The sequence below is a fragment of the Venturia canescens genome, chromosome 2 (genome assembly GCF_019457755.1).
Source record: "Venturia canescens isolate UGA chromosome 2, ASM1945775v1, whole genome shotgun sequence".
NCBI lineage: Eukaryota > Metazoa > Arthropoda > Insecta > Hymenoptera > Ichneumonidae > Venturia > Venturia canescens.
In genome coordinates, this window is record NC_057422.1 from 1,772,357 (window position 1) to 1,795,993 (window position 23,637).

Below are 23,637 nucleotides of genomic sequence, written 5' to 3' on the forward strand. Positions count from 1 at the left end.
ATGCAAAGTATTCGTATAGATAACTATTATCGAAATTGTAATTTGTTGAAAGATTTCTTTTTCCAGAGATAGATAAAATAAAGATGATTTTTCTTAAGATTTTTCGTGTCGTTGCATTATTTTACTACAACACGGTATGCGCCAAGTTGTACCAGCCTCGAAAAGATTTTCGCTTGTGTTTGAATATCAACAGTCGTCTCGAGGCAACGAGAGCAGTTGTGGCACGCGTTTCGTTCCTTAGTATTTGATAACTCGCGCGTAAACTGACACGGCGTAAATTATTTGGTGCAACTGGTCGTCCACCGGCGAAAGCGAATCTGGAAGTCAAGATTGTAATGTTCGCATTTAATAAATTATCCTGCAGGATGGGTTTGCGCAAAACAAATGTATTCAATTTAATTTTCTACCTGATTTCACGTCGAGGACCACGAAGCGAGGAATCTGGAAATGCGTTTTGTCGTTCTCCATGAGGACGCGTAATCGGCCGCAAGTTCACGTACTTTATTTTACTCTTAATAATTATTGGAAGTCCGTTAGGTTTCCGACGATTCTCAATATTGTCTGTTTCATCATCGGTAAAAATGTAAGGCAATATGGGATCGCCAAAATGTTCCATGAGCATAGAATAATTCAATGTATGATTATTCGATTTGGTGAGCGCACAAACTGAAATCTAAAAGCACAGTGTTATAACTTTGTTGATCGATGAGACCCATTGCTAATTGAAGATGATGCGAAAAAACTCTTTTGGACTTACCGCAATTCTTTCCCATAAGGTAGAGCCAACCGGGGCGACTCTCAATATATTTTCTAGCGAGAGAAGAGACTGAGGTTCGCGATTGTAAAATATGAGCGGTTGTACGCCAGCCAACAATTCCATAGCAGTCATCCGTTTCTTATTTATCTGTGGACTTTCTTTTTCCTCCTTGAGCAAAACGTTTTCCAGCATAGGAACGAATCTGGGGGTCAACAAAATTTTTATAATTTATAATAAGCATAAAAAGCAATAGGATTTACGATAAACGTGCAGTTCTCTAATTACTTGTCGGCAACCGCTGGCCATCGCAGCATCAATTTTAGAGCACAAGTTTTGAACAATGACTCTAAGTTTGGATTGATGAAACTTTGTCCCAATAAAAGTTCAAGCAGTAACTCCGTCAGTTTTTCAACCTATAAAAAGGGTTTGTTTAATTCCACGAAAAATTGTACGTCTCGTATCGTTCTCCAATTTAACTTTCACAATATTTACCGAAATCAAATGGTATGGATATACAGCTTCGCTGTTGCAAGCTATGGCTATTATAAGTTGGCACGTTCTTGTTGATACTCGAGTGTATTGCGCGTTGTTCGATATCACCATTGATCTTGCTATAGACATCAATTTGTCTATCACTCCTTCACCACCTAACTGAGCGTTTGTAGCACAATCATTTAGTAAAACCTGCAATGAAAATTGAGAATTCAAATCGTGGCTTAACTCGAATTTTTGGTAAGTTTGTGTAAGTAAAATATTCTATGGTGGCTGACGTACTTGGAATGTTTTTTGTGACCCATTAAATAAAGTTTTTAAAGCCCTTTTTGCATAGTTGTGGCGAGCTTCCGTTAACTCAGAGTCGCTAATTTCTCGTTCTGTAATGAATCAATAATAATGCTTAAATGAAAATATTAAAGTACAGATAGGGAATAAAACTAAATTGTTCGTTGAATAATGAAGTATAAAATCGATTTTATTGCTGCTATGCTTCGAGTAATCAACGAAACTTAATTTTGTAGGTTTCATTTTTGGATACAAATAATAAGAATTAGCTAATATTATTAATGGTCATCATGAAAATATACCTTGAAGGAATGGAAAATTATCCTGAGAAAGATTGAGCGGATCGGTAGCACTGGTTGTAAGGTCAGTAAATCGTTCATGAGGAACAAATACTTTGGCTTCGTTATGATATTCAGGCATTTCATCCGGAGCACCCAGGATTGGATCTCCATCGCAGAGATTTGTAATAACAGCATTCACATCTAAGGAAGTTAATCGTCGTCTTTTGCTGTGTTTCAATCTGATCATACATTTCTAAAATAATAGAAAACTTATATTTTAATAGAAAAGTAAGAAGACACGAAACGAAGCAATTGGTTCAAAAAAAAATAACAACATGTAAAACTTCTCGCAAACGGTAGGAAGCATCTTCTGCTAATCTTCCTAAAAGTGTGTCCGGCAATGGATGAATTCCCAATTCTTCGCCAATTGTTGAAATCCACTCATTGCTTAATACCGCATATTTTCGTGTATTGTTGCCATTCGCGACGTTGTTGCTACTCGTGTTGGTACTCGTATTTCCATTGTTATTTACACAATGATTTGAGAACCCTACATTAGATTGGTTCGTTAACGTTTCCTTCATATTCACTACAAATTTCAATTTTTCGATGATTATGTAAAACTCATTCGAAACTTTTTATTGTCGTCGTACACTCGTTGAATTTTGTGTGCAAGGAGAGCGGAGTGCTACTTGAAAACTTTTTGTTTATCGTCTGTTCCGAAGTAGCTCTGTGAAATACCTCTCTAGCCTTACTGTGGAATATTGTAGGTACGTTCTGAAACTAACACCACACGAAGGTGCGTACTCCAATCGTAATTCGCGGCAGCCGCGGCAGCTTTTCAGAAATCCTGTTGAAGCAGCGCCACTCAATTCTTACGTGTTTCTTTACGAAACGACGAAACTATCAATCCTACAGCATCGGTGCGCTCGGTTTTATTGGTTATTATTGAGTTTGAGTGCATGCATCAAGTGGCATCAATCGTCATTTCGTGTCTGTGTGCTTTTAAAATTATTTTATTTCTCAAATGATTACAAGTTTGTGAATGTTTTTTTCACGTACAGTAGCATAAGAGTATTTGAAATAATCTGTTTTGCTTAAACAGAACAAGTATAAAACAAAGCTCGCTCTGATCGTGGTGGGCTGAATCTCGATTATTACATTGCTAGTGTCGTCATAACACACATATGTGACATTTGTTTTTTCACATTTTTCAGCATTATAACCTGCATTCAAGTTTTTTGCAAGGTGAAGTAAGAAAAAAATGTCAGATTCTGAGGGAAGCAATTTCTCTGAGAATGAGAGCGAACATGGTGGAGGTGGAGGTAGCGACAGTGAGGTAGAAAGCCGATCTGTCAAATCTGGGGCTGGCAGCAATGCTGGAAGTCCAATGTCACGAAGTCGCAGTAGATCCCGATCCAAGTCCAGATCTCGATCACGATCCAGGAGTCGTTCTAGGTCTAGATCTCGTTCTCGTTCCGGTTCAGAGTACGTAGAAAATATGATCAGATTCTAATTTTTGTAAATTCAATCTTTTTATGAGTATAATTTATTAATACATTGATGATGTTTCAGGTCCGATGATGGAAAGGCTGATGAAGCCGAAGAGGTGAGGTCCGGAGATGAGGAAGTTGTAGAGCCAGAGGAGGAACCGGAGGGTGAGATTTCGTTCAATATTAATTGAAAAGTTATTTCCATAAAAAAAGACAAACATTTTTAGCATTGATCGTTACTTTTTAATAACAAATAATTGTTGGCATAAAAGGAGCTATAGTTTCTTAAATGTAGATACACGGTTGCAAGGAAAAGCTTGATACTAGAGATAGAGCAGCCCATTGTTCTATGGTTGGAAGAGAACAACGAGTAACTCTTTCCTCCTAATAGCTCTGTTAACAATGAAAAAACACTATCAACTGTGTGGATGTAAAACAATGAAAAAATTGCAGGAGAAGATTTGGATGGAAGTAGCGAAAGGGATGAAGAAGAAGATGAGGATGACGAAGATGACGACAGGCCACGAAAGAAGAGAAAGAAGGAGAGATTCTGTGGCTTCATTGATGACGAAGCTGAGGTCGACGACGATGTTGAGGATGATGAAGAATGGGAGGAGGGTGCACAAGAAATTGGTATAGTTGGAAATGAGGTTGACGAGCTTGGTCCCACAGCTCGTGAGATTGAGGGACGTAGACGTGGAACGAATCTTTGGGAGTAAGTGATTATAAGATTATTTTCTGATTCATGTAAAAATCTCATATTGAGAATAATTGCTCTGTAATGCGCGGTAAATTAGTCTCAAAGAAGTTCTATTGATTTCGTTTCCAGCTCGCAGAAAGAGGACGAGATCGAGGAGTATCTGAGAAAAAAATATGCTGACGAATCCGTAGCGGCTCGTCACTTTGGCGATGGTGGAGAAGAAATGAGCGATGAAATCACACAACAGACCCTTTTACCCGGTGTAAAAGATCCTAATTTGTGGATGGTCAAGTGTCGTATAGGCGAAGAAAAATCTACGGTTCTTTTGCTTATGAGGAAATTCATTACTTATCAATTTTCCGGTAAGTCTAATAACGATTTTATATCTAATAACGAGACTGAATTTTCATTGATTATTCGACGTTTTTTTTACCTTTGCGCGTTTCAGGCGAACCGCTACAAATTAAATCTGTAGTAGCACCGGAAGGCGTAAAAGGATACATTTACATAGAAGCTTACAAACAGCCTCACGTGAAAGCGGCAATTGAAAACGTTGGACATTTAAAAATGGGTATATGGAAACAGCAGATGGTACCGATCAAAGAGATGACCGATGTACTAAGAGTAGTGAAGGAACAAACTGGCTTGAAAGCTAAACAATGGGTCAGGCTGAAGAGAGGAATTTACAAGGACGACATAGCTCAGGTGGATTACGTTGACTTGGCCCAGAATCAAGTCTATCTGAAACTTTTGCCGAGAATCGATTACACGCGTCCGCGTGGTGCATTGAGAACGGCACAGAGTGAGTCCGAAGCGTTGAAGCGAAAGAAAAAGAGGCGACCACCAGCGAAACCATTCGATCCGGAGGCAATCAGAGCAATCGGCGGCGAAGTTACGAGCGATGGTGATTTCTTGATCTTCGAGGGAAATCGTTACAGTCGCAAAGGGTTAATAGAGAAAATGGTTATTTTAAAAAATATTTTATTATCGCTTATTTTTAATGATTAAATTCTCTTTTTCGTAGATTTCTGTACAAAAATTTTACGACGAGTGCTATAATTGCTGAGGGTGTAAAACCAACTCTGTCCGAGCTCGAACGCTTCGAAGAAGCTCCTGAAGGCATTGATCTTGAGTTGAGTGGAACTCCAGCCACTGGCGTCACCGCAGGAAAAGACGACTCGTCTGTGACGCATTCATTCAGCAACGGTGATAACGTCGAAGTTTGCGAGGGTGAATTGATGAATCTACAGGGAAAAATTGTCTCGATCGATGGCAATATGATTATGGTCATGCCGAAGCACGAGGAGCTCAAAGAGGCTCTGGAATTTCAGGCTAATGAACTGAGAAAATACTTTACCATGGGTGATCACGTTAAGGTGAGTAACGTCAGTTCAAAATGATTGCAAGTTTTGATTTTTTTAAAGAACTTGATCGGCTCATGGGATCCATTCTTTTTAATTTGTTTTAAAAACTAAGATTTATTTTATGTTTGAAGGTCGTAGCCGGTAGATACGAGGGTGATACAGGTTTGATAGTGAGGGTCGAACCAAACCGTGTAGTTCTGTTTTCCGATCTTTCAATGCACGAACTCGAAGTGTTGCCCCGTGACCTTCAACTCTGTTCGGATATGGCGACTGGAGTTGACAGTCTTGGACAATTTCAATGGGGTGATCTCGTTCAGCTGGATCCACAAACTGTTGGTGTCATTGTACGACTGGAACGAGAAAATTTCCACGTGCTCTCGATGCATGGAAAAATTGTTGAAGCGAGACCTCAAGGCTTGACGAAACGTCGTGAAAATAGAAATACCGTTGCTCTCGACTACGAACAAAATACCATACAGAAAAAAGATATCGTCAATGTTGTCGATGGGCCACACGCCGGACGTGATGGTGAAATAAAACATTTGTATAGAAGTTTCGCCTTTTTACACTCCCGTTTGTACGTCGACAACGGAGGTATTTTCGTCTGCAAAACGAGACATCTTCAATTGGCCGGTGGCAATAAATCTGGTGTGCCATCAATGTCACCCGCTACGGGATTCATGTCACCGAGAATTGCCTCACCGATGCATCCTAGCGGGTTGGTTCATTTTTCCTAAACTAGTTTTATTCTATGATAAAAAAAACTCGATTTTACAGGAAACGATTTCAGGCTCGTAATTTTATGAGAAATTTTTGTTTTGCAACTTTGAATTCGATATAAATACCCACAATTTTGATGCGTTATGCATAAATTATTCGATACTGTAAATTTCAATCTCAGCTTTGAACAATGTTCACTTTCATATGCGTATTTAGAATAAAAAATGTCGAATTTCAGTGGAAGCTTTGGCGGGCGAGGCGGAGGTGGCGGTGGCCGTGGTCGTGGTCGAGGCGGTGGTGCTCGTCGCGATCGCGAGCTCATTGGAACGACGATTAAAATCACCGGAGGCCCGTACAAGGGCAACGTCGGCATCGTCAAAGACGCGACCGAAAACACGGCTCGGGTTGAACTCCACTCCAACTGTCAAACTATTTCGGTCGATAGATCTCACATCGCTAACGTCGGTGTGCCCACCAAAGACGGTGGTTTCAGCAGTTACAACAGAACTCCGGCTTACACCGTTGGTGGACAGACACCGATGTACGCCAGAGATGGATCCAAAACGCCGATGCACGGTTCTCAAACTCCGATGTACGAAAGTGAGTATCCTAAACAGTATTCCATTATTATTTGTTTCTTCAGCAAAAACAACGGCGTTGAGTGACCTACTATCATTTTAAAAGTAAAATTTGACAAGATTCATCAAATATTTGAATTCATTGACCACAAATTGCTGACGTCAGGCATTTGATTTTGATGAATACAAGATTCCGTTTGAGCCAGTCGAGTATTTTCATTGCAAGACACTTGGGTATTTGTGATATTCGTATCAATGGAAGAAACAAAAAAGTTTGAAACGACACGAACATTTTAAAATAAATCGATTTTTCAGACGGCTCCCGAACTCCTCATTACGGCTCGATGACGCCATCGCACGATGGTTCACGAACACCCGGACAATCCGGAGCGTGGGATCCATCGGTTACCAATACACCGGCAAGAAACAATGATTTCGACTCTTACAACATGGAGGAGGCTGGTTCACCGGGTTATGCCCCAGGATATCCAGCGACGGGCGGACCTTTTACTCCACAAACACCGGGCACGATGTACGGTTCGGAACAAAGTTACAGTCCGTATCAGCCAAGCCCGAGTCCAGCTGCGAGCGCCAGCGCGAGTCCGAGTCCAGCTGGTTACGTCGCAACACCCTCGCCCTCCGGAACCGGATATACCACCAGTCCTCATGGTGCATTTGCCACTCCTTCGCCAATGGGCTACAGTCCAATGACGCCGGGTAATTACTGCGAAAATCATTTTTTAATTTGTCATTTTTTAGTATTTCGAACATTGCAATATTCGCTTTTTGATTAGGTGTTAGCGGAAGTCCTTACAATCCTCAAACACCTGGCTCGGGATTGGACGCGAGTGTTGGATCCAACTCGTTCGGTAATTCAGAGTGGCACACGGTCGACATCGAAGTTTGTATCAAAGATTCGCATCAAGATCCTGCATTGGCCGGACAACAGGGAGTTATTCGAGGAATTTCGGTAATGATCGCTTCTTTTTATCGAAACTTTTGATTCTATAAATAAAGGTTGTACAAGTAATTATTGTTTGATTATCTTTAAAGGGTGGAATGTGCGTTGTTTTCTTACCCGCCGAAGATCGGGTGGTGAACTTGGTTTGTGAAGAATTGGAGCCGGTAGTTCCAACCCGAGGTGATCGGGTCAAAGTCGTGCTTGGTGAGGACCGCGAATTTGTTGGTACTCTCATATCGATCGATAACCAAGAGGGAGTGGTTAGAACTCCATCCGGCAAAATTGGCATGTTTCATCTACGCGTTCTCTGCAAAATGAAACCTGCGACTGAATAATAGAAGCAAAGAACGAACAAATCAGAATTCATTTTGATTTCGATACGTTTCGTGTCCGGACGATCATACAACAAAATCAATGTTCGCAACGACCGCGATAAGCGTATTTACAATGTTGGGATATTGGAGATAACTATTGGAAAACTAGAATAATAATCGTTCTCGTGCAAGTTTTACGAATTATTTAGACCGACGACAATCTCTACGGACTTTCAATGTCTCCACCGGGCTTCATTCCCATTGCTGGCCGTTTAAATCGGTTGAAAAAATAATTACGTTACGATCATTCGATACGACAATGTCGCAAAATGTTATTTTTATTCTGACGCATTACTTTATCTAATTTTGCTCCCTTCCTTCAAAGTTAACGGAACATTTGATTGTATTCGGTATCCTGTCTGTTTATTGATATACTAGAGACTAAAATGCAATGACATCGCTTCGGACAACACCTCAAGGTAAAACTAGTCCAAAGTTTACCATACAAATTCTTCGAGAACTGGTGTACATGGACATTAAAAACAAACCAGAAAAACTGTAGAGTTACGAAATACATGCATTTGGATCTTACGCATTATTTTTTCCTTCAAAGGCGTTCCTCCACTATCAATTTCGAAAATTTACGAAAATTTTATTTCTACACTTCTTTTTTTCATGTTTGCAATTCAACAAAATTCATAATCTGTAGCTTAAAATCTGATCACGTTACCTCAGTGAGTAGTACAGAAAAAAAAAATTTCGTCTCGAAGTATGTTCTTCGATTCATTCGAAAAATCACGCAATTTTTAAACTAATATTTTTTATTTTTTTAAATAAATTTTTCATTCAATATTTAGTTGATTTTTTGCATTCTTTTCCTGTTCGCTTAATCGCATTAGAATGGGTCATAATCATCGGTGAATTGAGACATAGTAATCCGGAAAAACACTCGTGAGAAACGGCTGTGATCCTGAAAACGGGTTTTCGGAATGTCGTGTACAGTATATACATAGATATATGAACGTGTCAATCGCTAGAATCAGCTGATAGGCCCGAGCTGTGTGGTGAAGTGTTCAGTATGTGTTCAGTAGGTTCGGGGTGCTACGTGACTTAGTGTACGTACGACAGTGGACTCAACAGCGGAGTACGTGAAAATATAACCTGTGAAACAAAGCATCGCGAAGGAGGTAAATACAAGAAAATCATAGACAAAATAACATTTTTCATTTTTTTTTTACATTGGATTTATTATGATAAGGGATAAAATTGCAGTGATTCAAACATCTGTTCCATGGCGACGAGGATTTCCGTCCAAAGTTGGAGAGCGATAAGCACAGTAGTTGTTCAAAATTGTGCAAATAAATTATTGAAAAATGGGCGATTCAGATGTTTCGCTGCCGGCATATTGACAACAACGAGCTACGCGTTTTATCATGTCTCGGGGAATCGGGCGGAAGCAGCGAAATCTCGTTTGGATACGAGTAAGTTTATGGCGGAGCCGGTGAGCGATGTATCAAAATTAGAAAAAACACCGGGGGAAATGAGAACGAAGATGGAGCTCATGATAATGAAGATACAATCGGATTTCTGTAAATCCTTGGAATCGGTGGAGGGTGAAGAGGCTCGGTTCACGGTAGATCGATGGTCGAGAAAGGAGGGTGGTGGTGGCATAACCTGCGTTATGCAGGACGGAGCGATTTTCGAGAAAGCCGGTGTCAATATATCGGTCGTGACGGGAGAACTTCCAGCTAATGCAGTGCAGCAGATGAGATCGCGTGGCAAAAAAATGGACGAAGGTTCGTTACCGTTTTTCGCAGCTGGAATAAGCGCCGTTATACACCCACGAAATCCAATGGTACCCACGATACATTTTAATTATCGTTATTTCGAAGTCGTCAATAATGACGGTACGATACAATGGTGGTTCGGCGGTGGTACTGACCTCACGCCCTATTATCTAAACGAGGAAGACGCTAAACATTTTCATCGTACCCTTCAAATGGCTTGTGACAAACACGATCCTACGTACTATGAAAAATTCAAGAAATGGTGCGACGATTACTTCAACATTCCTCACAGAGGCGAAAGGCGCGGGATCGGCGGTATTTTCTTCGACGATCTTGATACGCCAAATCAGAACGAGGCTTTCAAATTCGTGACTTCCTGCGCAGAAGCGGTCATTCCTTCGTACGTACCTTTAGTCGTGAAACACAAGGATGATGGGTACGGTTACGCCGAACGACAGTGGCAGCTTTTGCGACGAGGACGCTACGTCGAATTCAATCTTATTTACGACCGTGGTACCAAATTCGGCCTCTACACACCCGGAGCTCGCTACGAAAGTATTCTTATGTCTCTACCGCTTGTTGCTAAATGGGAATACATGCACGAACCCGAACCCACTTCCAAAGAAGGAATTCTCACTGAAGTGCTGAAAAATCCACGCGACTGGCTGCTCAATATCGAAGGCAAAAAATAAACTACGCCACTGTGCTATCGTTTCGCATTTCTTCGTAGAGGCTCTCAACCTATTTTTTTATGGGAAAAAATTGAATTTTATACGTTTTATGAGTGCGTGTAAATATTTATGGGTGTCATGTGTATGTGTAATAAAACTATATGGACTGGGACACTTTTGTTGGAGATTTCAAATTTTTTATTTATGCCTTCTTTTTATAACTCGCTTGATTTTGCTCAGATCAATTTTGGAAACAAAACCCATATTCATTGAAATTTCACAAACGCTACAAAAAACTTGTGAAGTTTTCAAATATTTTTGCCAAATATGTCATATTTTATTAAACACATTATTTCTCCAATTTTTAATACCTGTGAACGATTTTCTAAAAAAAATTGAAAGAAAAAATGTGAATTTTTTCAAAATTTTGGAGGAATTCGCGCGGGCCTTCGGAAAAACACGAGAGCACCGACTACAAAATCTACACAGTAGCTCAGTAGGTATAGCAGTAGTGGCACATGCCCTCATAGTGGGAGATAGCCATTCAGGAAGAGAAGAAGAAGAAGGTATATAGCAGTAAGGTATTGGCAACCGCGATCGTGTCAACAACGTTGTACATTTTGAGGTTATTCCCGTTACACTCATCCTTCCAGTTCTTCATCTTCATCACCTCAATACCTTTATAGTTTCATTTGCTTTTGACAATTGGAATAATAGTGCAGCAAGGATGAAATAGATTATAATTTCTAATAATCAGAAGGTTGAAAACATCACGTTGATCTTCAAATCGATATCGCAATGGGAGAAGACAGCGATAGCGTACCGAAAAAGGTTAGTCTTTGATTATGTTCTTAACCAAAAATTAATACCAAAACAACCAATGTCAAAGTGACATCGCTCAAACTGATTTGATTTGTAAGATTACGAATAATTTGAATCGTAATATTTCACAGTAAATTCAAATGGGATAAAAAATCAATAATCGATAAATCCCACCGAATCAACTTTAAAAAACCAGAAAAAAAATTAATGAATTTGATTCTTTAATGGAGCCAACCCCAAATTTGTTATGTGACAGTCCCTTTTCAAATTCACTTTGTTTTTATAATGTCATTCTATCCATTTCACGAGTTAACATGTTTCATTTCTAGTATATTAATGATTCTCTTCATTTTTGATAATTTAGCGGTACAGGAAAAGTGAGAAAAGCAGGAGTGATTCCGATTCTGATGACAATTATGTGCCATACGTACCTGTTAAGGAACGGAAGAAGCAACAACTCATGAAGTTAGGGCGGTTAGGACAACTGAAAGAAGAAGGGAGTAGCGGCATAGCGGGCAAAAGTAGTAGTGAAAATGAGAAAGATGACGGTGAGGAAGACGATGGGCAAGTTTGGGGACGAAAATCAAATATTTCTCTTCTTGATCAGCATACCGAATTGAAGAAACTGGCAGAAGGTAGGCAAAAAAATGTGGAGCGTTTTTCATTCCATTTTCAAGAATTGATTGAATATTATTGGAAGAAATTCCATAGAGTACAGCACTTTTTTCATTTGATTTTAAATCATTTCAGCCAAGAAAGAAAGCGCCATGGAGCGACAGCTGAAAGAGGAAGAAAAGATTTTGGAAAGCGTAGCTGAAAACAAGGCATTGATGGGTGTAGCCGAATTGGCAAAGGGTATTCAGTACGAAGATCCAATAAAAACGAGTTGGAAACCACCCAGAGTGATACTTGCTCTGGGCGAGGGACGTCACGAAAAAGTCAGGCGGAAGCTTCGAATTTTGGTTGAGGGTGATGAAGTTCCACCACCTTTAAAAAATTTCAAAGAAATGAAATTCCATAGAGGAATAATGCACGGCTTGGAACAAAAAGGAATCGTCAAGCCTACGCCTATTCAGGTGCAAGGAATACCCACAGTGTGAGAAAAAATTGAAAGAAAAATAACAAAAAAATTGGAGCCTTTAAAAAATAGAGAAACCGCAAATTTTTTCATGTTGCAGATTATCAGGTCGTGACATGATTGGCATTGCGTTTACCGGTAGTGGTAAAACTCTCGTGTTTGTTTTACCCCTCATAATGTTTTGTCTCGAGCAAGAAGTAGCGATGCCCTTTACACGGAACGAAGGTCCATATGGTGAGTGAGAAATAGATTTTATGACTGGATTAGATTTCCTCAATCCAAATTCCGAAACGTTCTCAATGTTTGCAGGGCTGATAATATGTCCATCCCGTGAATTGGCTAAACAGACGTACGACATAGTTCAACATTATACTACTGCATTGAGGAGCTCCAACTGTCCAGAAATTCGAAGCTGTCTTGCAATCGGTGGAGTGCCAGTTTCCGAGTCGTTGGAAATCATCAACAGGTAAACTTTCGAATTCCCATTTCTTTTCCAGTGTTTTATTTTTATTATTGAGTTAAAAGACGTACAAATTTTTGGTCACAGGGGGGTGCACATAATGGTGGCTACGCCCGGTCGATTGATGGATATGCTTGACAAAAAAATGGTCAAGTTGAGCGTTTGCCGCTATCTGTGCATGGATGAAGCGGATCGTATGATAGACATGGGTTTCGAGGAGGACGTTCGTACGATATTCTCCTTTTTCACTGTAAGGAAACTAATAATAAGTTATTGATGTTACTCTAATGGACAAATCGATTATTTGGAGAAGCACTAAAAAATTACCTGTCAATTTTAGGGTCAGCGACAGACTCTCCTTTTCTCAGCAACGATGCCAAAGAAAATTCAAAATTTCGCGCGCTCCGCTCTAGTCAAACCAGTTACGATAAACGTTGGACGTGCTGGCGCTGCCTCGATGAACGTTGTCCAAGAAGTTGAATACGTCAAACAGGAGGCTAAAATTGTTTATTTGCTCGAATGTCTACGCAAAACGACACCTCCCGTGCTCATATTCGCTGAGAAAAAACAGGACGTTGATGCTATTCACGAGTATCTGTTGTTGAAGGGAGTCGAGGCTGTTGCCATTCACGGAGGAAAAGGTCTGCAGTTCTTACATTTTTCATCAGTATAAATACATTCCGTTAATTTCATTTTTATAGAAAACTAAAAATCTTTTAAACAATATTTTTCATACGCAGACCAGGAAGAGCGTTCACGGTCCGTCGAAGCTTTTCGTGCCGGTAAAAAAGACGTTTTGGTCGCCACAGACGTCGCTTCGAAAGGTCTCGATTTCGCGGATGTTCAACACGTTATAAATTACGACATGCCGGATGACGTTGAAAACTATGGTAATTACACCGATCACCCAAAGAAACAAAAAAATTTGCCATTCACGGAAAAACTATTGATCGAATAAAATTTCAACAGTTCATCGTATCGGAAGAACCGGTCGATCCGGACGAACGGGAATAGCGACTACGTTTATAAACAAAGCGAACGACGAGTCCGTACTCTTGGATCTCAAACATTTGTTGATGGAAGCGAAACAACGAGTTCCACCGTTCCTTCTAGAATTGTGCTCGGAAAACGAGAAGTACCTGAACTTGGGAGGTATGAATTTCGCAGTTATATATTTTTATGAACATTGTTTATACGATGTTTACTTTAACATTGTTAAGCACGAAATTTGCTTCTATCGAATTTTTCGACCAATTTTTCTTCCGCAGACGAAAGAGGTTGCAGTTACTGCGGTGGTCTCGGTCACAGGATTACCGAGTGTCCGAAACTCGAAGCAATCCAAAACAAACAGGCCTCGAATATCGGTCGTCGCGACTATTTGGCCAGTAACGCTGCTGATTACTAAATATTTCATTTTTATACATTGCTCAACTTGTAAATAAATCGAAAATCAACTGTCTTATAAAAAATTGTGTCAGCCGGCTGTTACTTCAATAGCATTTTGACCTCGGTTTATGGAGAGTATTCACGATTCTCGTTTGGATGAGCGGTTCCATCGATTGGAACGTTATTTTCGCTGTCCTTACTGAATTTATCCTTATCAGATTTTTAAAGCTTAAATGTGCTCTTATTTTTACCAGGGTGTCTAACGACCTGAAAAGTCATGAAAATTCTTAAATGTCATGAAATTACACTCGGACCTGAAAAAATCATTAAATGTCATGAAAAATGACCAAACAACCTGATTTTTTAAGATCTCTGCAAGGCTCATTGTCATTGTCGATTTTTTGGTTTTCTTCAACATGATTTCAAAATTCGCGGGGTGGCGACAATGTCTGGTTCGTCAATACTCATCATCGATATAAAAACGAATATCGAATGAATAGTTTGTAAGAAAAAAAGATTCTTTATTTCAAAATAAAATATCATTTCTTTGTTATTTTTATTGAATTTTTTTATAATTAAAAGATGAATAAAAAGTATCAGAACCATAAGAAAAGTCATGAAAAATTCCTGTTCCTTGACTTAAAAAGCCTTAAAAGTCATGAAATTTCTGTTCTGGTCAAAATTAGACACCCTGTTTTACTCGATTTTGCGAGAATTCTGATATTGAAAAGTATTTTCTCTTCAAAAAAAAGGAGAACAGAAGGATCTCATTATCGGGCAAACATTTTATTGAAATTTGATTTTTGCAGTTTGACGTTTTGCAGCTCGACAAACGAGAAACAAGCGGATTTTTTCGACCTCGGTATTTTTCAGCAAAAAATACTTGCCTGGAAATTTTCGTATTAAAATCTCAATAAACTTCTTTCTTCTCGTCATCTTGACCATGCGGCGGCCTATTCAGAAATCGGACACAAGTTTCCGATCCAAAGGACTGGATCGTATTTGCTCGAGGGCTCAGGGAAACTGTAGAAACCGCGGCCGATACGAACGATTCTGTTTCTAATGAGTTTCCGCGATCGATGCGTCATTTTGCATTGTTTTTTTTTCACCTCGACGTAAATACTGATAAAATATGGATTTTTTTACCCTTCATTGGAACGATACGCTTCCGCCATATGTCCTGAGTTGAATAATCGAATTCCACAATTTTTGTGCTCGCGTAGACCGTCACGAGGGGACAAGTTATCGAGGACGAGTATTTAAGGGATTCAGGCCAAAAAGAGTTGAACTCCAACTCGATACTTTTACAACAAGTTTACAATAAGTTTATTTAAGAAGTTACAAACTCGAGATTTCATTGCCTCGAGACCGAACGTTACAAATGCTTGTCAAAGACTGGCGATTTTCAGTTAATTCATGATTTCATAGGTTCAGGAGTTTTCACCTTCTCATGTGAATACAGCCTAAATTTCCTTAGAAGTTTCGATGCTGAGATCGAGGGTCGATGCGCTCGTTCGGTCGATATTTCGTCATCGATGAATTCACGCTGAGAGCCCTTACGGGCACAACACGATGTTGGCATAAAAAAATTTCACTTTTCCGGCGCAATTATACTGCGGGTCAATCATATTTCAAATTTCCGTATAAAAGTAATGAAATAAAATGCAACGTATCAGTAGTTCCCAAAATAAAAACATGCTCGAATTGCACACTTTCAATATTTATTGATAAGAACCGAAAGGAATTGTCAAACGAATTTTAGACACGAATCCAGACTTTTCTCCGTCGCATTTTCAGCAGTATCGCTCCCCACAGTTGCCACTTCGATAAAAGAAATAAAAAATAAAAGCTAAAGTGCATAACCAATTTGTAGCCGCTCGGAGAACGCTGCCGAAGTCGTTGATTCCAAAAAGTACGATTTTCAGTACCGAAAAAGTATTTTCCCGCCGTAAGAAATTGAGTGATTGAAAAAAATGTCTTTAGAACAGGATGACAGTCTGAAATTCATGATGCCAGAGGTCCATACATTATTTCCGATATGTTTATCTGCAGGAGACCTCACGCTCCACTGAACCGAGAAGTTCCCTTGCTTACGTCCGATGTTAACAGGATGTAACTCCTTGCTAAGCCCGCCGAGTGTGCTGGGCTCTGGCTGAATATACACGCAGTAGTATTACCACTCGGAGCTGAGGTCTGACCATTCCTCGATCGCTCCACTGTCAATGCCTGACCAGCATTTACCAGTAGGTCAGACCCGTTGTGTCTGCACAAGGGACTAGTATATCTTACGTCTGACGGAGTCTGAGCAACGGCCAACCTGATTCACTAATGTAACGGAGTGGTTTGAGAGGCCTATGTGCATTATACAGGGTGTGAAGAAACTGGTCGATCGAACGATTGAAGTTACTTGAAAAAGTGATTTTCGAAGGAAACGAGAAATTCGTGGCTTTGTCAATGCTGCTGCATCGGCGACGTTTCAGAAATCACGAGTTACTTCGAGTTTTCTCATTTTCTCGTTCAACCGAGAGGTCGATTTCGAGGGAATTCCTTCTCGCGGCTGTTACGGTGTCGGCGACCATGGAATGTTGGCGCGGGGAGAGGTTTTTGGTTTAAATGAAAAGTAGCGCAAGCAATCGGTCAACCGAACGAATGTTTATGTCGTTTGTTTCTAACGTACAACTAATTCGCACTAGTTACAAATAGGAAAGTGGACTCAGTTGACTTCGAGAAAGAGTAGACAAGCCGAGTAAGCTTTGCTGAGTATCTGGGCAGGAAAAATGAATTTTATAAATGACGAAATTCCCGAGATATTTTTCAGTTCGTTATCGTCACGTTGAACATCGAATTCAGGTCAATTCAACATCGAACTTGAGTTGTTTATTGTGTCGAAATCGAACACTTTTCTCAGTGCAGAGATCATGAATTCCTATTTACCTGTGCCAATGACGGCACGACGAGATCGACGACTCGATAACAGCTCAATCGGCATTCCATCGTATTGCTCATTTCTATCGTGTAAAATATATTCTTCACGGCAGTACTGCGCCCGTGCCAATTTTCATGAAATGCGTCTTGTGTCACGGACGTGCTCTGTTATCCAGGAACGATAAAACAATCGATCAGACGGTATTCTCGTGTCTTTTTCACGACGCGGCATTGGTCACTGATCAAAAAAGGTTTACCACGTCGAGAAGCTCTTGAATGCAGGAGCAGACGAGGAATACTTGAAGGACACAGGATCCAGTGTACACAACGAACGTGATTTTTTCTATCGGAGCGCTCTCGAACTGTGGTTATTGAATGAAATATAAAACAGTGTTTCATCGGTGGAATTTGGAGAGAAAAGAATGACGTACTCACTCTTATAATCGAGAATCCTAAGAAACAAAATTTCACAATGCATGAAAAATACGTTATGCCGATATGAATGGCCATTAGATCACAAAGCTTCTGAGCGATTCTGCACAGAAACGTTCGAATTAAACACTTTGCTGGAGACACAAGCGCACGGAAATGCTAATGCTACGCTCAATGTTATTGAGTATTGCAATGAGATACGCGATGCAGTAATTTAAAAAAATCGCTTAAGGTATTGAACAATGAACAGCGAATACTCAATGGTGGCACAGTGATGTCGGACGCAAATTTGGAGCGCCTCGACGACCGCTGTTTCGTCGTCATCTTCCTGTCGCAGTGCGTTCGACATTTCCCTTCGCACGTATTTATATTCAGCGGACAAGACTGCGATGAAGTGAGTGACGTAGGCATCGGTGCTGTTTTTCGCGAAGGCAGTTAAAGATAACCCAAGAACCTGTAACGTCACACCAGCGAGAAAAACATTTACGGTGAAGGGTTCGCCGGGAAAATAAGCTGGGACAGCAAAATCGGCGTATGTAAATTCGTGCTTGAAGAAAACCAAGAGATAGGATCCTGCTGACCACACGGAAGCGGTCATTATGCACACGATCATGTTGAATCTAACTCCTTTCTTGTAAGGTGCGATAGTTTCGCGAACCACTTTCTTCAGTTCATCGGACCCGGCGAAAGTGTCATTACATTTGCGCGCCAAATCACCCAAATCTTTTCCACAAAAATGCAGATAAATCGCTATTGTCGACGATTCGAAAAATAATGCGGCTACAGCACCCAATCTTTTGAACGCTTCCCCAGCCGTTATGTCCGCGAAGTAGAACGTGCCGGATAACGTCGTTATCAAATAAGTTATTCTTATAAACCGGGCGACAAGCACCCACACTCGTGAAACGAGGTTTGAATCGGATCCCTTGTCACTCAGCGGAAAGTGATTTCCGGACAATATATTCGCCATCCTGTTCACTCCATTGACACTGCGAAAGTACTCGTTCTTTTCCATCTTAATGTTGAGATGAAAATACTTCGGAGCCAATCGCTCGGAGCGTTCGTCGCTTCGAATACCTCTACACGATTGCCAAGTTTGCTGACGACTGATTCGGAGGAATTTTGCCTGACGACGAAAAACGTTGGTATTGCCTCATTAGCCATTCTCTCTGTACAAAGTGTATCGGTTATCGACATGGCTCTGCCGGAAGTACGCGCCTTTTGAAATACGATAAGTGCGGCGAAAAATGGAATGGAAGAATCAAAACAATCGCAGCTCTGATTTTCATTCCCTTAGTTGCCCATCGACTTGTTTTTCCGCATTTTCATATTTCCTCAATCTGATAGGTCGACGATTGGTGCAATTTGTGCACATGAAATTGTGGCATACTCATTTCTCGTAATTTCGCACTGATTGTAGGCTTTCTTTCAAAGGAACTTTCTACAACGTTTGTGCTCGTACGTCGTCCCATTATTATTGCTCTTTTCGAACAGTATCCGAACGAATGGCTATATTCAAAAGTTTGAATATTCAATGAGACGCTACGAACTATTCGGGCGACGTGGTCATAGCAAAAAAAGACAATAGGAGACTCGATAATTGGTTCGAGCAGGCTGGGAGAACTCCACAGTGGGCTCGAAGTGGATTGATTTTAATTCAGTGTCGCTGCGTTCCTCGGAAGATGATGACTGGACGTACTACAGATCATCGATACGGTAAAACTTTCACACATTTATGTATGTGCCTTTTCTGTTTTCTGTTATGACTTGCAATATGATTGTTTTTATACTTACTTCGTGGTAGTTTCTCAAAGTTTTTCCAAGTTTTGTGGCTTTTCATTTTAGCATAATCATGCTTAGTTTCTGACGAATGGAGTAGGATTTATAAGGTTTGGGATAAAGAAAAAATATGAAGTTAGCGAGCAACGCTCTGGAGGGTAAACGCAGGTGGGTTCGGCAGTGTTGAGCCAGGTCGTAAGTGATGCATCACTTTTCATCAGCATAGAGGTAGCAATTTAAATTTACAAATGCCCATGAATAACTCCACCGTTGGATGGAGGGTTTTTTCTCCTGTAAAACATTGAATTTCCTACGAGGTTATGTTAAAAATGATAACGCAGTTGATTGCGAAAATATGGAATTATGATAACAGAAATATTTATTTCCAGGAGTATTTGAACGAAAAATTACAGATTGTGGGCGTCAAAAACGTATGAATTGAAAGAATTCAAACGAAAAAACGGTCGAGGCTATTTTATCGTTAATGCTTTGAAGGTCGTAGGATTTTTAAGAGTTTTCAATTTTCGTCGAGTTTAGAGTGGTTTGAGTCCATTGAAGGGACAGTTTTTATGACATTTCTGTTCCTGGCCTTTCTGGTGTTGAGAATTGTCCGGAATTGTCATCTTGGCAGGAATAGTGCTGGGTGGTTTCGTTTGAAGTAGGAGAATCGAAAATTTGATAAAACTCATGTTTATATTGTTCTTTCAAAGTACAAGTGTCGACGAATGATTTAGTTGACTTCGAGAAGGAGCAGACAAACCGAGTAGGATTTGCTGAGTATCTGAGTAATAAACATAAATTGTGTGAAATATAAATGAAGTAGATGACCACGAGTTCGTGATTGTCACATTGGATTGAAAAATCTGCTTGATTCAATGTCAAACATTGGTTTCGAACAAAATTTTCATTAAGGGATCTACCCTAATTAGACGAACAAAAAAAGACTATTTTCACGAATTTTTTTGAACGGTGTAAATTATAAATATGGATATAAAAGTTTTAGGCCTGAAAACTACACTCTTGAGATACACGAAAAAATTGTTTAAATTTATTTTACTCAGTTTTCGTACAGAAAAATGGGGGAGAAGTCAGGTCAAAAAGATGGCGCTGTTGATAAAATCTCTGAAATGGATGATCGGAGAAAAACATGGTTTTGGATTCAACAGGTAAATGCCTATAGCGCATATCATATGTTTTTTGATTTTTTAAAAAATCACCATTTTGAGAAAAACGCGTTAAACGTCGCTCAAAAGTGCACTTAAACTGCTCAGATCTTTACAAAATTTTAGTACGATACTTTTAAAAATGTATACTTTCGAAAAATGCAACAAAAAAGATCGATTTTATGAAAATGCTAATTAGAGTAGACCCCTTAACCGGATAAAATGCTTTCCTGAGTCCATTAATTATAGAGTCTTGATTTACCTGCGCCAATGACGGCACGACGAGATCGACGACTCGATAAGCGCTCAGTCGGCATTCCATCGCATTACTCATTTCCATTGTGTAAAACATTTTCTTCACGAGAGTACTGCGAGCGTGCCAATTTTCATGGAATGCGTCGTGTGTTACCGATGTGCTCTGTTATCCAGGAACGATAAAACTATTTATGGACGCAGTTTTGGCACGTGCCTTTTTTGCAACGCGACTTTCTTTATTGCCTATAAGTATCGAAGGTTTACCACATCGAGTAATTCTTGAATACAGGAGCAGAGAAGAAAAAGTTGGAAGATACAAGCCGCGGCGTATACCATGTACGCTGCTTTTTCAACGGGAGCGCTCTCGAACTGTAATTATGAAAACAAAAAAATACAAAACAATCTATTATTTCACGAATTCATCCTCGAAGTTGGCATAAGAAGAATATTAGATTTGTTCATACTTACTGTAATAACGCCGTAGCCTAAGAAACATAATTTCATAATGCATGAAACATACGTCGTGCCAATATGAAGAGCCAACAGATCAGAAAGCTTCCGACCGATTCTGTACATATAATATTCGACTTACAGGCCTACTTGAGACGCGATCGCGTAGAAAAGTGTCGAAACACGAGAGCTACAGAAAAATGTGTAGTTCGGGCGCACATACAATGCAATTTTATTTACGCGGTTGAAACTGTTTCGGCGTTGTATTTCACGATTGAGTAATACTTGGCCTAACATTCAAATTTATTTCGAGTATCGATTGAATTTTCTGCTGGCATGGTATTTGTGCGTCATTTGTGCGCAATTGCGAGTGCGAGAGAGCTGTAAATTTCGAAATCGAAATTCTTTGACACAGTTTGATCGATTAAAAGAAGGCTGTGTCAGCCGATTTTTGGCCTCGTCCTGCGCAGGCCGACACAGGCTTTTTTTAATCAAACAAACTGTGTCAGAGAATTTCGATTTCGAAAATTCCAAGATCGGTCGACTGAGCCATGCTCAAAAATTGACAGTTTTTATAAATATGAAAATGAATGATAAGCAAGAATGAAATTGAAAAACAGCTTAAAGTGTTGCTCAATAAAATATGAGTACTTGATAATCGCACCGTGATGCCGAACGCAAGTCCGGAGTGCATTGACGAGCGCAGTTTCGTCGTCCTCCTGACGCAGGGCATCGGATAACTGTGCTCCAACGTATTTATATTCGGCGGATGAGACTGCGATGAAATGAGTGACGTAGACATCGATACTGATTTTTCCAAACGAAGTGAAAGAACCTCCTAGAATTTGTAACGCGACGCCGGCTCGAAAAACGTTGACGGTGAATGGTTCCCCGGGCAGGTAAGCTGGGGCAGCGTAATCGGCGTATGTGAACCGGTCGTTTTTGAAAGTGATGAAAATCGGTGCAGCTGACCACGAAGAAGCGGTAATTAGACACACGATTACGTAGAGTTGTAGCCCCTTTCTGTACGGCTCGACGGTATCGCAAACCATTTTTCTCAGATCCTCGGAGTCGATCAGAGTTTGATTATACTTTCGAACCAATTCGCGCAAATCTTTTCGGCGAACATTCAAATAAATCGTCGGAATGATAAGCTCGAAAAATACTGCGATTGCGGCACCCGATTTTTTGAAGGCCTCTTTGGTCGTCAAATTCGCAAAATAGAACGAGCCCGCTAACACCGTTAAGAAATAAGTTGATCTGACGACCCACACGAATGTCACCCACACTAAGGAAACGTAACTTAACTCGATTCTTTCATCACACAAGGGCAAAATGTTGCCGGACAACAAGTTTGCGAGGCTGTTCAGTCTGTTGGTGCCTCGAAAATATTCGATTTTCGCCATCTTATTCTCTAGTCGAGGCGTTTACTTTAATACGGTCTCAAAGTTTGTTGATGACTGATCGAAAGAAAATTGCCTGACGACGAACCGCGTTCCTTTTGTATCATTAGTTATTCCCTTTGAATCGTATCGAAAAACGGAATGGGCCTCGTCCAGGTCTTTTGAAATACGCCGCGAGTGCGACAAAAAAGTAAAACGGAGTAAAGAAGAATGAGAACAGATGGAGCTCTGATTTTTATTCCCTTTGATGGGGATATTCTTCCGCGTGTTTACGTTCCCTCAATTTTATAAGTGGACAATCAGTAAAATTGCTCTTAGTTCCATTGTCAGTTTCTTTCGTTCTCATGTTTTCCGTTCGATGCATAGATTGGAGCAGGGTTTTTTATCATGGAAAATGTCGTTGTTTTTGTCGAGAGGTACGTACAATGTTTGTGACTCTTTTTTTCTTTTTTATCCGGCTATTATTGTTCTTCGTCGAACAATGAACGAACGAATTGCTGTTCTAAACATTAAATGTAAATGAAGTGCAGCGAGCAATTTTATCGACGTGCTTCCAGCGAAGAACAACGATTGGAGAATAAAAAATGAAGTCGAGAGTGGGAGAATGGCCCTTACCGTGAGGGCGAAGTGGAGTCATTGGTTTTTATTCAGTATCAGTGCGATCTCCGGAAGCTGATGACTGGCATTTCCGTTATGTATGGCTCATGGGATGAGAGACTGACGTGTTTCTGTAAGTACTTTTTCATATACGCCTCGCTGTGACTTGCGATATCATTGAAGCTGTCACATCTCCTGTATTGTCATTTTTAATATTTTGATGTTCTTTCGTGAATTTTGACGTTTTCACTTTGTCAGCGGAATATCATCAATTCGAGCTTGCTAGAACATTTTTGCCACGAAACGTCAACGGGCGATGCCAGCTTTTTCGCCTGTTTTCCTTCCACTCGTGAACCGTCCTAGAGCTTGTTGGAAGCTTTCATTTTTCACGATGTGTACAATGGAGAATAATTATTCTCGATTTCAAGTGAACAAAATCGGGAATGAGTGAACTCGATCAATATTCGGTATCGAATTCATC

The 23,637-nt window shown here is 40.2% G+C and overlaps 6 protein-coding genes across 9 annotated transcripts; 3 read left to right on the plus strand and 3 right to left on the minus strand.

Moving 5' to 3' along the window:
• Nucleotides 1-20: 20 nt before the first annotated feature.
• On the minus strand, nucleotides 21-2,582 carry LOC122406816 (uncharacterized). The gene is made up of 8 exons (XM_043412558.1): nucleotides 2,154-2,582; nucleotides 1,840-2,071; nucleotides 1,532-1,629; nucleotides 1,250-1,441; nucleotides 1,043-1,170; nucleotides 758-959; nucleotides 408-673; nucleotides 21-317 (listed from the first exon to the last, which is right to left on the minus strand). The coding sequence occupies exons 1-8, from the start codon at nucleotides 2,400-2,402 to the stop codon at nucleotides 125-127; spliced, it is 1,560 nt and encodes a 519-aa protein (XP_043268493.1). The 5' UTR covers nucleotides 2,403-2,582; the 3' UTR covers nucleotides 21-124.
• Nucleotides 2,583-2,722: 140 nt separating this feature from the next.
• On the plus strand, nucleotides 2,723-8,539 carry Spt5 (Transcription elongation factor subunit Spt5). Of its 3 annotated transcripts, none has more exons than XM_043411341.1 (12): nucleotides 2,723-2,855; nucleotides 3,036-3,306; nucleotides 3,394-3,476; nucleotides 3,765-4,026; nucleotides 4,141-4,373; nucleotides 4,460-4,958; nucleotides 5,036-5,387; nucleotides 5,507-6,093; nucleotides 6,334-6,695; nucleotides 6,989-7,390; nucleotides 7,468-7,643; nucleotides 7,727-8,539. In XM_043411341.1, exons 2-12 carry the CDS (start codon nucleotides 3,083-3,085, stop codon nucleotides 7,967-7,969), a joined length of 3,423 nt encoding a protein of 1,140 aa, XP_043267276.1. In that variant the 5' UTR covers nucleotides 2,723-2,855; nucleotides 3,036-3,082; the 3' UTR covers nucleotides 7,970-8,539. The 3 variants fall into 3 exon arrangements, with proteins under 3 accessions (XP_043267276.1, XP_043267277.1, XP_043267275.1); XM_043411342.1 differs by having other exon boundaries at nucleotides 2,724-2,741; XM_043411340.1 differs by having other exon boundaries at nucleotides 2,754-2,956.
• Nucleotides 8,540-9,012: 473 nt separating this feature from the next.
• On the plus strand, nucleotides 9,013-10,578 carry Coprox (oxygen-dependent coproporphyrinogen-III oxidase). 2 transcript variants are annotated; one of them, XM_043411345.1, is made up of 2 exons: nucleotides 9,013-9,135; nucleotides 9,221-10,578. In XM_043411345.1, exon 2 carries the CDS (start codon nucleotides 9,240-9,242, stop codon nucleotides 10,425-10,427), a length of 1,188 nt encoding a protein of 395 aa, XP_043267280.1. In that variant the 5' UTR covers nucleotides 9,013-9,135; nucleotides 9,221-9,239; the 3' UTR covers nucleotides 10,428-10,578. The 2 variants fall into 2 exon arrangements, with proteins under 2 accessions (XP_043267280.1, XP_043267281.1); XM_043411346.1 differs by having other exon boundaries at nucleotides 9,039-9,135; nucleotides 9,207-10,578.
• A 393-nt stretch (nucleotides 10,579-10,971) lies between these two features.
• Nucleotides 10,972-14,847, plus strand: abs (ATP-dependent RNA helicase abstrakt). The gene is made up of 10 exons (XM_043411344.1): nucleotides 10,972-11,237; nucleotides 11,593-11,863; nucleotides 11,979-12,324; nucleotides 12,407-12,540; nucleotides 12,616-12,772; nucleotides 12,854-13,016; nucleotides 13,107-13,407; nucleotides 13,507-13,656; nucleotides 13,736-13,918; nucleotides 14,035-14,847. Exons 1-10 carry the CDS (start codon nucleotides 11,205-11,207, stop codon nucleotides 14,169-14,171), a joined length of 1,875 nt encoding a protein of 624 aa, XP_043267279.1. The 5' UTR covers nucleotides 10,972-11,204; the 3' UTR covers nucleotides 14,172-14,847.
• A 698-nt stretch (nucleotides 14,848-15,545) lies between these two features.
• Nucleotides 15,546-18,603, minus strand: LOC122406023 (uncharacterized). The gene is made up of 5 exons (XM_043411175.1): nucleotides 17,767-18,603; nucleotides 17,513-17,612; nucleotides 17,335-17,439; nucleotides 17,087-17,242; nucleotides 15,546-16,916 (listed from the first exon to the last, which is right to left on the minus strand). Exons 1-5 carry the CDS (start codon nucleotides 18,522-18,524, stop codon nucleotides 16,866-16,868), a joined length of 1,170 nt encoding a protein of 389 aa, XP_043267110.1. The 5' UTR covers nucleotides 18,525-18,603; the 3' UTR covers nucleotides 15,546-16,865.
• Nucleotides 18,604-19,633: 1,030 nt separating this feature from the next.
• On the minus strand, nucleotides 19,634-23,428 carry LOC122406637 (putative odorant receptor 92a). Its single transcript, XM_043412192.1, has 5 exons — nucleotides 21,808-23,428; nucleotides 21,175-21,274; nucleotides 20,971-21,075; nucleotides 20,714-20,869; nucleotides 19,634-20,069 (listed from the first exon to the last, which is right to left on the minus strand). The coding sequence occupies exons 1-5, from the start codon at nucleotides 22,560-22,562 to the stop codon at nucleotides 20,019-20,021; spliced, it is 1,167 nt and encodes a 388-aa protein (XP_043268127.1). The 5' UTR covers nucleotides 22,563-23,428; the 3' UTR covers nucleotides 19,634-20,018.
• Nucleotides 23,429-23,637: the final 209 nt, after the last annotated feature.